The sequence below is a fragment of the Bubalus bubalis genome, chromosome 17 (genome assembly GCF_019923935.1).
Source record: "Bubalus bubalis isolate 160015118507 breed Murrah chromosome 17, NDDB_SH_1, whole genome shotgun sequence".
NCBI classification, from domain to species: Eukaryota; Metazoa; Chordata; class Mammalia; order Artiodactyla; family Bovidae; genus Bubalus; species Bubalus bubalis.
The window spans coordinates 15,465,775-15,478,218 of NC_059173.1; the positions used below are offsets into that span (position 1 = coordinate 15,465,775).

Genomic DNA, 12,444 nt, shown 5'->3' on the forward strand with positions numbered 1-12,444 from the left:
TGGTGATGGACAGGGCGGCCTGGGCGTGCTGTGATTCACGGGGTCGCAAAGAGTCGGACACGACTGAGCGACTGAACTGAACAGTAGCTACTTCTAAATCAGAACACTTGTAATCCTGGGTCAGCCTCATCTCCTCTCAGGATTGTTGTCTCTCTCAGATGGCAAAAAAAAAAAAAACAAACAAACCAACAAACAAAAAAACAGGGACTTCTCTGGTGATCCAGTAGCTAAGAATCCGAGCTCCCAAAGCAGGGGGCCTGGCTTCCATTTCTGGTCAGGGAACTAAATTCCACATGCCACAATGAAGAGACCGCATGCTCTAACAATGATCCAACAGGCGACAATGAAAATCTCGCGTGATACTGCGTGCCACAACGAAAACCCAGCGCAGTCAAAACAACAGCCAAACTTTATTACAGATATAATACACACTTATTGCTGGGAACTACAGACCAGCAAAATAGAAAACAGAAGTGGTTCATAATCCCCTGCTAACTGCTAAGTCACTTCAGTCGTGTCCGACTCTGTGCGACCCCATAGGGGGCAGCCCACCAGGCTCCCCCGTCCCTGGGATTCTCCAGGCAAGAACACTGGAGTGGGGTGCCATTTCCTTCTCCAGTGCGAAAAGTGAAAGTGAAGTCGCTCAGTCGTGTCCGACCCCTAGCGACCCCATGGACTGCAGCCTACCAGGCTCCTCCGTCCATGGGATTTTCCAGGCAACAGTACTGGAGTGGGGTGCCATTGCCTTCTCCGTCATAATCCCCTTACCTCAGAAAAAAAATACTAACATTTTGATACTAATTCTCCTCAGCAGCGTCCCGTCAGAGGGACCCTGTCCTCTTCGCTTACTAACTAGCCCTTTCCAGTTACACATATTAACCTGGCGGGAAGTTACTTATTGTTTATTTTTTCTCTCTGGAGTTGTTTCTGGAGGTCGGTTCTGTAAATTTTGTTGTGTGAGGGGCACAGATTTGAGAGACGGACTGAAGTTGGAGCTGTGCTTGGAGTTGTTTTTCAATTTGAAGTGCTCACCTCCTAGCTTTGGGGGCAAAAAGTATTTCAAGCCTTGTTTCTTATGGCATCTGCATTCAAGAACTGGTCGTGTCATTTGGGGTTGTTTTACCTCAGAATTTTTTAGCGCTGGCTGCTTTTCGTTCCTTTGAATGGTAACAGCTAGAACTCTGGTGACGACTGGAATTGGCTTTGGCCGTGAGACTTTAATTTGTAATGACGACTGGTGGCTGTAGGGGGTGGCCGTGCCTCTCCGGCGCGCTCTCCCTCTGGGTTCAGGACTCTGGTCCACATTGGAGAGGGCAGCTCCAGCTAGAGAAGGGCGGGGTTGGCGCGAGGCGTCGGCCCGGGCCTGCCGGCAACCAGGCAACAGGGGCCTTAGCAACGGGGAGGGGGCGGGACCTAGGGAGGAAGTCCGATTGCCGCTAAATCTCGCGAGAGTTGCGTTTGCGCGCGAACTCTAAGTGCGAGGGTCCCGGGGTCTGGTTGCGTCTGTTGGCGAGGTTCGGGCCTCTGGGAAACGCGACAAGCCCACCGGCCACCATCATCACCCCGTTATGGAAACCTCAGCGCACAAGCAGCAGCAGCCTGAGGCGGCCAAGATCAGAAACCTGCCCTGGTAGGAGGGGGCCTGGCTGCTGCGGGGAAGGGGATCGGCCGCGCGCGGAGGCGGTGGCCCGAGTGAACAAGTGGCCAGTCCCCAGTCCGACCTCGCCCCGCCTTCCCCGGACTTGAGGCCGGGGTGGAACCACATAAGTTCACCTCCCCTCAACTCCCCAGTCCTGCTCCATTCTGTTTATAACTAGCTAGGTCTCCCTTCACCCGTAACCCTGGGCCCCCTTTCCTGTTGCGGAAGAGGAAAACGGCTTCTCCACCTGGGTGGCAACACAGGGGTTCGATCCCATGTCTTCTGACATTGCCTTGGCCTCTGTAGCAGAATATTCTCTCTTGCCAAAATAGTCTCTTCTCTCGGTGCGATTACTGGTCACATTCTAAGCTAGACTAATGATGATGATGATGATAACAGCACTTCCTAGTTAACTTTCATTTCAGTGACTTTGTTACACGCACCCTATTAGATGTTGGAATTTTGCAAAGACCCTAGGAAGAAGGCACTGTTATTCCAGCTTTACCAAAAGGCTAAATGACTTGCTTAAGGTCTAGAGTTGGAAAATAGGTTTGGATTTGAACCCAGGTGGTCCAGATTCAGAGCTTGCACTGTTAGCTAGCCTGCTTCCACAACTGTATCTCAGTGTTTTAAAGACTGATGGGATTTGGCTTGATTTTGAAAAACTCATGTTTCTTTTCAAAAGTTTTCAAGATAATGAGTTCGGTTTGTTGTTACTATAGTAAAAATACATAACATGCAATTTACAGTTGTAGCGATTTTAAAGTGTACAGTTCTGTGGCGTTAAGTGCATTCAGAATGTTGTGTGATCATCCACTATCTAGTTGCAAAATTTTTCATATACCTCAAATGGAAACAATATAGCTGTTGGCAGTCACTCCCCAGTCCCTTCTCCCTCAGCTCCTGCCAACCACTAATCTACTTTCTGTCTCTGTGAATTTGCCTATTCTGGATATTTCATGTAACTTGAATCATACAATATGTAGCCTTTTGTGACTGGCTTCTTAGATCAGCAATTCATGTCCTTTTATTGCCAACAACATTCCACTGTATGGCTATACCACCATTTATTGATCCATTCATCTGTTAATTTATATTTGGAAACAGGTACAATTTTGGATTAACTTTAGGTGCCCATCCAGGTTGAGATTATAGGCAGATAGCTGGAAAGGTGAAATGAGAGCAGTTTTTCAGCATTATTGACATTTTTAACCAGATATTGGAGGGGGAAGCGTGGCCACGGGGATTAGCCTTTGCATTTCATAATGTTTAATAACTTCCCTCATGACTATCCACTAGATGCCAATAGCACCTTCCACCCAGTTTTGACGGGAAAAGTCTGTAGATATTATCAAGGGTTCACTGGAGGACAAAATTGCCCTGACTGAGAACCACTGGGTTACAGGTTTTTGTAGCTCTCTCTTCTTTTAGGTAGGATACGTATGAAAGGATTCTTCTGCACATAACAAAATATTCTTGCCTTTATATATGTTGTAATGCATGCTACATTGTATTTTAGGGTTGAAAAATACCGGCCACAGACACTGGATGATCTCATTTCTCATCAGGACATCTTGAGTACTAGTAAGTATCCATGTGTCAGTGGCTGGTATCCTAGTTGAAGGACCTGGATATATTTCTTAGGGATGTTGTCTCTGCTGTAATAACTTTAAAGAATCTGATTAAGCTTTTTGGGATATGGTTTTGACAGCTGTATCCTTCAGATTTTTCATTCCTGCCTGCGCCCTGGATTTGAACATAGAGTTGAAGTAGATTCAGTCCAACTCTGGCCCACAGTGAATGAGGCGACTCTGAGACTGATAGCATCTCTCTTTTTCCTCCCATCTTCAGTTCAGAAGTTTATCAGTGAGGACCGCCTGCCGCACCTCCTTCTGTATGGTCCTCCAGGGACAGGAAAGACATCCACCATCCTGGCCTGTGCTAAACAGCTGTACAAAGATAAGGAATTTGGCTCCATGGTCTTGGAGGTAAATGAGAGGATTACCCTTAACTTTCAAAGAACTCTGGTCTCTTACTTTTAGTTCTGCTAGTTTTGTTTTCCAAGTTAGTTGCCCTGCTGGTGGTTGGGAAAGAAGCAGATATACAATATTTCAATTCACTTTTCCTATAATTGACATTTTTGCCTGGAGATTTTTGGTGTAGCTAGAGGGCAGTGGTAGGGCCAGGTGTTTTTGTTTGCTGTTGCCAACTTTTACTCAAACACTCAGGGGTCACTTGGTTGCTAGCTGTCTCGCATGTGCCCTTCTCCATGTTGCTCCACACTGTTCTTGTCCCAGAAGACTGGGCTGTGTTGCCAACAAGCTCTCTTGCCCTCTGGCTCCTATTGGGTTTGGCCCGTAGGGGCCCTGGCAGGAGTTGGGGGAAAAATGATGCCTGGTCCAGCCCTGGGTCACCACAGATGGACAGTGTCCCCACCCACAGGGCACAGCACCCAGCATTCGCCAGGAGCCAGCACCACTCCCCCAACAACCCCTTAAGACTTGGGAGTGGTAATGGGCCCTAGTAGCCCGTAAGGTATTGCATAGCTCTTGTGGTTTCTCCCACACCTCACAAGCACCTTTGAAAATCTCTCTTCATTTAGTTCTCTTCAAATTACTGAATTTGAGTGTGCTGTCTGTATACTGCCGGGACACAACTGATCCACTTAGATTATGAAATTCTAAATATTGTCTGTTAAGAAAAAGAATGGTTTAACTTACTTTTTTTTGTTCTAGATCTTCTTAGAATCTTAATGCTACCAAGATTCTTAATTGTTCTTACTTCAGTTTATTAAAAACTTGTTAACTTCTGGGTTGCTCTGGGTTGTGGTAGCTAAAATTAGTATCATTCTGCTCCTGCCTGGGGTGCTATTTGCTGTGACCAGACCAATTAATTATTCCTCCAAAGCATGTCAGTGATTGTCCTCAAAAGGGAGAAGAAAGATAGTCATTGGCCTTTCAGAATATAGTGGAATGATCTAGTGAGCTGTGAGTTTTAAATATAATTGCAATCTTTTTTTAATGATCATCTCTTTATTTGTCCTTAGACCTAGAGACCTAGCTTGCTGAGCAGGACTGATAAAAAGATACATTAATTCATAGCACACTAATATGTTTTCTGTTTATTCTGGCTTCTTTCATGTTTAGCTGAATGCTTCAGATGACCGAGGAATAGATATCGTTCGGGGACCAATCCTGAGCTTTGCTAGCACAAGGACAATATTTAAGTAAGAATTCTTTGCATGATTTTTCTCCCTAAAGATTTTGATCAATGAGTTGAGTTTTTTAAATCCTCTCCTTTGCCAGTTTATAATAGTGTAAAAAAAAGAGGGGGGGAGGCTTTGTCAAAAGCAGCCATGAGAAAGACATAAAGTACAGGAATGGTGGTAAGAAATACTAAAATGTAAATATTATCTAAATCTATTTGCAAGTACCCTGGGGAAGCATTAGTTTCATTTTATTGGTTAACAGAGAACTGATTACATCATAAGACTGGGTGAGCTAGTCTGAATTTAAACAAAAATGAATTGAGATCAGGGTGGATAACTAGGATGGTGGTGAAAAAAGAGAGGAAAAGACAGGCAGAAGTAAAGGTGGTGGGGAAAAGGCAGTACTTGGATAATAGGATTCTGGGGGGAAGAAAGATGAAGGTGCCAGAGGACAGAACCTGACACAGAAGTTAGACCTCTGTTCCCTTTAAGAGTTGAAGGAGCAGTGGGTATTTGCTCTGTGTGACCACAAATGTCTGCTTTGGTCAGAGTTCTAGGAGAAATGAACTTCGTGAGCCGGGGCCCAGTGGCACAAATGTGAAGGTGTAGGTTTGGGCCTGGAAGTCACAGTGAGATTGAATCAGCTTTTAGAAAGCACCACTTGTCTTCCTAGGAAAGGCTTTAAACTGGTAATCTTGGATGAGGCCGATGCCATGACTCAGGATGCCCAGAACGCCCTGCGGAGAGGTAAGGAGTATGGCCATGTACAGTGGTTGGTGAGGACAGCTCTAGAGGAGAATTAGCATCTTTGGACATGAGATAGGACATGGGTTCTTTTCAGTTTTCATTTATCTTCTGACCCAAAGAAATCTCTGTATGCCTTTCACTGCATATCCCATCTGATGATCTAGACAAAAATCTCCGCACTGGGGTATTACCTCTTTTAGTAATTTAAAGACATAAACCTTTTGGGGACTCTTAGGTAATGACCAGACACTAGTGTTTTATCCTCCTTTTCCCTTGGGTTCAGTTTCAGGGTTGGGAATTTGTACTGATGGATGGGGGCAGGGAGGAAGTTGTTCATTTCTAAACTGCTAGATAGGCCTTTCTGCTATTGGTACCCTTAGATACAAAGGAAACAGGAAAATAATACTAGAAATTTAGTTGCATCAGTCATGTCAGAAAGCTGACATGCTTTCACTTCTTGCCAAGAGAATGATTTGGCCGGGAAGGGAGAGTATGCTGTAATCTGTCAGTCTTAAGGGGCCTGGTGCAGTTAGTTTCTTTGCAAGGACATTCTTAATCTCTCATTAAGATTCTGCAGTGAACAGCTAAGAGAAAAGAGAATCTTTAAGAATTTTAGGGAGGAGTAGATTGCAGCCCATGTTTAAGGAGGAGGAGAACAGAATATCTTTTGGTCCTAAAGGCGTTGGCAGCCTTTCTGCAGCATCTTGTTCTGTTGAGTCAGTCTGGGCAGATCCCAGCTTGAGAATGTTGGTACAGAATGAAACTGATGTCTTAGGCATCTCTGAATTCAGGTTAATGCTCTCGCGAATGCTCTAAGAGTTTGAGACAAAGTCCAATGGAAAGTCTTCAAAAAGCCATCCTCCTCCCCTGCCCAGTAAAAGTTGGGGCATCATCCATCTGCCAAGTAGAATTTTATGCAAAAGGGAAGGAATACTGGATTTCACATCTTAATGGAGTAGAATGGCAAGAGTGCCAGAATAATGGCCAATCGTGGAAAAAGAAAGCATTTTGTACCGTCCTGTTCATCAGCTTGGGAAAGAATGGCTGGTCTCCAGGGACATCCTCTCTCACTACCATAGCATCTCCACTTGTCTGCATTCTTGTTTTCTGTACCTTTCACATGACCCTAGAAAAGTGCAGGGTTTCTGGGTCCCTTGAAGAATCAGAATGGAAATGAGGTGGTTTTCTTTTCTCTTGCCAGTGATTGAGAAGTTTACTGAAAATACCAGATTTTGCCTCATCTGTAACTATCTGTCAAAGATCATCCCCGCCTTGCAGTCCCGGTGTACAAGATTCCGATTCGGACCACTGACTCCCGAACTCATGGTTCCCCGCCTGGAACATGTCGTAGAAGAAGAGAAGTAAGTATGTTGAAAAGCAGGGAAGGGGGTGGGCCTTGGGAGACTGGGTGTTGGGTAAGGCGACTGGCCGGTATGTTTCAAGGTGATACCATTTGTAGACAATTCAGGAAACCTGGCACAGGTTAAGCCTCCCTGTCTGTCAGCTGCCCTGGCATCTCACAGACATTCTTCATGAAAGTCATTTGGTTCTTCACTGGATTCCATCCTTCTCCCCTGGAAGCTGTCCCACCTTCTTCCTGCTCTTCTTTTGTTGGGAACTGCACATTGCCAAGTCTCTTCTGCTAAGATGCCGCTAGCCTTTCTTGACTAGAAGGGAGGGTCCTGAGCCATCACATTCTGTGTAATCAGATGCCAAGCAAGTACCAGCCCGAGCTGCTGCTGTTGTTAACAGGTGCCTTGGCTCTGCAATTGCAGATCTCATCAGGACCCTATCCTCCCAGAGAACAGATTTCAAAGCTACCTGCGCAACAGAGCAACACTTGATTCCAATAAGAGTCCTTCTAGACTTGAACTGGATTGTGACTAAACATGAGGCCAATGTCCCCAAAAGGCAGTGAATTCTGGAGTCTGTAGATCAGGAGAGTATTGTTAACTGCATCCTTCCCTTTTCTTTCTTTCATTGTTTAAATGCCTCGATCATCCCAGGCCATCTTGTTCCCTCCATAAGCACTTGTGCTCTCAGGACCTCTGAATCCCTTCTGCCTGTTTCCTTTCAGAGTTGATATAAGTGAAGATGGGATGAAAGCGCTCATAACTCTTTCCAGTGGAGACATGCGAAGGGCTTTGAACATCTTACAGGTATGGCACCACTCCAAGCAGATCTCTAGTTGCTTTGGAATAGTTTTCCAAGAAAGACATAAGCAACAGTACAACAGAACTGGTAAAAACTTGATCTTGTTATATATTAAAGATGTACCCCCACCCTTGTGTTTCGATTAGTTGAAAGAATAATTTGTTGCAAACAAGGGAGAGATAGGGAAGGACTCTGCAGCAGTAACATAGCTGACTAGCAGCGGCATCCTCCGGACACGGCCAGATCTTAGCAGTGTGAGAAGTACAGGGTTCGGCCTATCGGGTACCTCCCCATCCCCACATTGCTGCCTCCGCAATTGCCTCCTGATCCGCCTGCAGCAGCCATGGTGATTCTCCCCCTCTGACTGCACAGAGCACCAACATGGCCTTTGGGAAGGTCACAGAGGAGACCGTCTACACCTGCACAGGGCATCCGCTCAAGTCAGACATCGCCAACATTCTGGACTGGATGTTGAATCAAGACTTCACCACGGCCTACAGGAATATCCTTTCTCTTGCCCTACAGTCGGTGCATTAAGTGTCCAGGGTCTGAACATGGAACTCTTTTCAGCTCATGATGGAGCACGATGTCAGTGGGCGGAATGAGTGCTTGTCTTTAATGTCACAGAGTTCTTCCTGAAGGGCCCTGACCTGGGTGTGGTTTGCAGCCACTCCACTCACAGATGGGAGGGAAGCACTTAGACCTTGGGTAGAAGATGCAGTCATTTTTAAGATGTCACTGTTACTCTTGTTTTCCTGTAAAATTAAGAGCTAGGTGTAGTGATGTAAATAAAGCCTTTTGGGGAATGCATTTGGTTCTATTCTCTACTAGACAGATACAACTGTTATCTTTCAGAAAACCCTTATTGGATGGAGATGAAAACAGAAAAATAAGAATTTGGGTCCAACATATGCCACTTCAGATGGAAAGCAACAGCTGTGTTGGGGTGAAAAGCCCTGCTTTCAAAAGTCACTCTCTACAGTGTTTATCCTTGAACTTGGTCCCTTTGCCTTAACTGCTCCTCTGTAGATATCATGGAGTTAAAAACTCTGAAGGGGTTGGCGTTACACGACATCCTGACGGAGATACACCTGTTCGTGCACAGAGGTAACTCATGTTCCTCCCCGGTTCGGAAGCTGTGTATAAGGCAGCATGCTTTGGGGTTGGGGGTGGTTGGAGAGGGAACCTGAAGCTCCACTGTCCACTTTGGAAACAAAGAAACAGGAATGAAGAGGTGTAAACCCAGTCCCTCATTTTTTGTTTTATCTTGCTATTTAAAACCTTGTTCTAAAAATACTCTTGACCTCTAGAATGCTGGGGGGAAAGAAGAAAAGAAATTTCTGAAAGGCTAACTTATTTCCTCCAAGGGTTCATATTTTAAAGCAAAAAGTAGGATATTGTAATTCGTATTTCTAAAAGGGTATTTTCCCCAAAAGGAGAGAGGGAGAAGGAAGATCTAGCTTCACATCAGCCAGTGGTCTCACCTAAACCACCTTAAGTTCCCCACTTGGTTGTATGTTATGTACAGAGAACTGCTTCTCGACCCTGGCCCACATACAGCCCACTCCAGGCCAATCCAGTTAGCCCTTTGAGGGAGGACCAGACACTTGTGTCTTCAAGCTCTGAGTGGTCTGCTGTTCAGCCTTATGGAGAAGCTCCTCCCTGACCCGCAGTCACCTGCGGACCGTCTGGTCCATGAACACTGGTTCTGCCAGTTCCTTTCTAAGCCGCTGGCTGGTGTGTGAAATTCTGCCCAAGAACATGGTTGGCTCAGGCCCAGCTCTGCACTTTGTGGACACTGAGAACGAATCGACCTTTAAAAATCAATCGTTTTTAAAACTGGGATAGCAAGTGAGAACTCAGCTTTGACGGTAACTTAGAGTGACCCAGCAGAGAAGGCAATGGCACCCCACTCCAGTACGCTTGCCTGGAAAATCCCATGGATGGAGGAGCCTGGTAGGCTGCAGTCCATAGGGTCGCTAAGAGTCCAATACGACTGAGCGACTTCACTTTCACTTTTCACTTTCATGCATTGGAGAAGGAAATGGCAGCCCACTCCAGTGTTCTTGCCTGGAGAATCCCAGGACAGGGGAGCCTGGTGAGCTGCCGTCTATGGGGTCACACAGAGTCAGACACGACTGAAGTGACTTAGCAGCAGCAGCAGTAGAGTGACCCAGTGGCTGACAGCATTATGGACGGCTCTTCCACCTTCTTATGATCACTCTGGAACCTGCTCATTTTTTTAGCTGCCCTACAGACTCAAAAAGAATAAAAACTTTGAAAACCTACACACTACTTCTAGAAGCATGGTGTCTCAAGATCTGTAGCTTCAAGAGATTAGTCTTATCTGATGTGGAAACTCATACTTGTCCTCTGTGATGTTTTTAACAGTAAATAATGACAGACCCCACTCATTTGATTTTTCTCCCAGTTGACTTTCCATCTTCAGTTCGAATACATTTATTGACCAAAATGGCAGACATTGAGTGAGTATTTATTTCCCAGTTTTGTTTTCCTGCTTTCCCTTTGTTCTGAGTTTTTTGTTTCTACTTGTTTAGTATCAATGGTTTGGTCTAATCATTCATACTTGGTGGAGTCTAGTTTTGGGTGGGATTACTGAACCAAGCGGGGGGAAGGGCATGAGCTGCTTTTTTAAAGCACAGGGGTTAAACAAGGACAGGTACAGCTCAGTTACATATTTGAGATAAAGGCCTCTCCTTCAGCCTCAGAGGCCGGGTCCACCCTTGTTCTCCATGTGCTCTTGTTATTTGGGAGGCCTGCTTTAGTTCAAACATCTAGGTTGTTTGGGGACAGCCAGCTATCCAGCTGTTATTAAGGCATTTTGGCATACGAAAGCATATTGCAGGGAAAGTAAACATAAACTCAATTTTCCACTTTGGCTGCTTCAGTAAACACAGTTATTAGCCCCCAGTGAAGCTGGCAGCTCTCATTTGAGTAGACAAAAAGCACTAGGTTCAAAACAGACATCCACATCAGCCAACTCCAATTCACCATCACTGGTATTCACACGTACCAATTAGGTCACTTCTTATTGCTACACTGTGAATTGCACGGTTTTACTTGCAGTAGCTGGGCACTTGAAAAGGTTGCAAGATAAATACCAGTGTCTTGCTTTATTGACTAGACCACAGAACCACAGATATGGCAAACCAAACTTCCCAGTGAATTAGGAAAAAGGAAACTTAATTAAAATCCTTCTCAATGCATTTTGTAGGTGAAGAAATAATCCCTAGTCACACGCATTTTGCATATTCACATAGAGCTTGAACAAAGTTAAGTTCAGATCACTGCTACTGGTAACAATTTTTAAAAAAATTTTTACTTTGTAGTCTGAATCAGATTTATGAATGAATATTTGAGGCAGCAAAGAAAATGTCAGGGAACACAAAAGATTGCTGCCTGGGATGAATTTCCATTCCCTCCTTCCAGTCCTGCAGCCGACTTTAGGTCTGATTGCTATTGTTCTTTGGTCAAAAGGCAGCTGCCGTGCTATTCTCTCTCCTTACTTCGGTTTGCTTTCTTTTAGGTACAGACTTTCTGTTGGCACCAGTGAGAAGATTCAGCTGAGTTCCCTCATTGCCGCTTTTCAAGTCACCAGAGACCTGATTGTCACTGAGGCCTAGATGCCGGGGACTACACGCTGCCAACTAACTCTCAGGCCCAGAAGTGACAGGAGAGCAGGGGATACAAATGAACAGCTGCCTGGGCTGGGTGTTTACACAGTCACCCCCAACTGTGTAAAACTGTTCCAGGCATGGATGGGCAGACATTTAAAAAGTACTGTGTTTGTGGCTGTTTGGAGCAGGGCTGTACAAAGCAGTTTTAAAGTCCAGCTCTCTTATTGCACTATGCGTATGTGTCTTACAAGGGAACAAAGCAAAACCCATTTTTAGCCTTAAGGCTTTTACCCTTCAGTTGCTTGGATGATAGGAAATTGGTGTACCCCATTTGGAACGTCAGGCTTTCAAATCTAATACGGCCCAAGTATCTTCCAACACAATGTAAAAAGAACATCACCAAAGCCACGTTTGTAAATCTAATCTGTGCTATACTTTAAATAGGTGTTAATGGGTTTCTGGCCCAAGCCATTATGCTTTTATAAAATGAACTCAATTTTCTTCCTTTAAAACCTGGCCTTTTTATTTTTGCTCTTGAAGTAGAGTAATTGCTTGCCGGTTCCTAACTGTAGTGTGGACAGGAGAGAAAACGTTTGTTTGAAATGATGCCATTGGGGCCAGAGATCATCCAACACTGACTTGTTTAACCCAGGGCACATGAGATGAAGCCTGACTAAGCCTGCCAGTGCTGAAAGGATTGGAACTCTTCGTATTTAAATAGAAGACAGTTTATCTGAAAGCATTTGTGCTGCATCTGTGACAGGGTTCTGCACAGGAAAAATAAAGCAGCTTACTGTTTAAGTGACTCCTCTTTCCTTAGCCGGCTACACAGAGGCTGACTTGTTTGACTTGCATTTATATGAAAAAGCCGCCTCCGACCCTGATCATCACAGAATTAACTTTCTTTGGAGGCTGTTCTTTATAAAGGTGTCTAATTCTTACACTGTCAAAAGGGAGAAGTTGGTTACACCCATCACTGAGGTGGGCCTTGTCTGAAGCTAATGGCCTGGGAGTGGGGGTGGGGGATTGTCTCAAGGTAGCTGCCCAGGGCCTCTCAA

The 12,444-nt window shown here is 45.1% G+C and overlaps 1 protein-coding gene across 2 annotated transcripts; it reads left to right on the top strand.

Annotated features, from left to right (window-relative positions):
* The first annotated feature begins 1,437 nt into the window (after window positions 1-1,437).
* Window positions 1,438-12,187, top strand: RFC5 (replication factor C subunit 5). Of its 2 annotated transcripts, XM_006074231.3 has the most exons (11): window positions 1,439-1,630; window positions 3,159-3,223; window positions 3,491-3,627; window positions 4,786-4,865; window positions 5,521-5,594; window positions 6,796-6,955; window positions 7,672-7,753; window positions 8,121-8,250; window positions 8,778-8,855; window positions 10,180-10,234; window positions 11,296-12,187. In XM_006074231.3, the coding sequence occupies exons 1-11, from the start codon at window positions 1,569-1,571 to the stop codon at window positions 11,390-11,392; spliced, it is 1,020 nt and encodes a 339-aa protein (XP_006074293.1). In that variant the 5' UTR covers window positions 1,439-1,568; the 3' UTR covers window positions 11,393-12,187. The 2 variants fall into 2 exon arrangements, with proteins under 2 accessions (XP_044786078.1, XP_006074293.1); XM_044930143.1 differs by lacking the exon at window positions 10,180-10,234 and having other exon boundaries at window positions 1,438-1,630.
* Window positions 12,188-12,444: the final 257 nt, after the last annotated feature.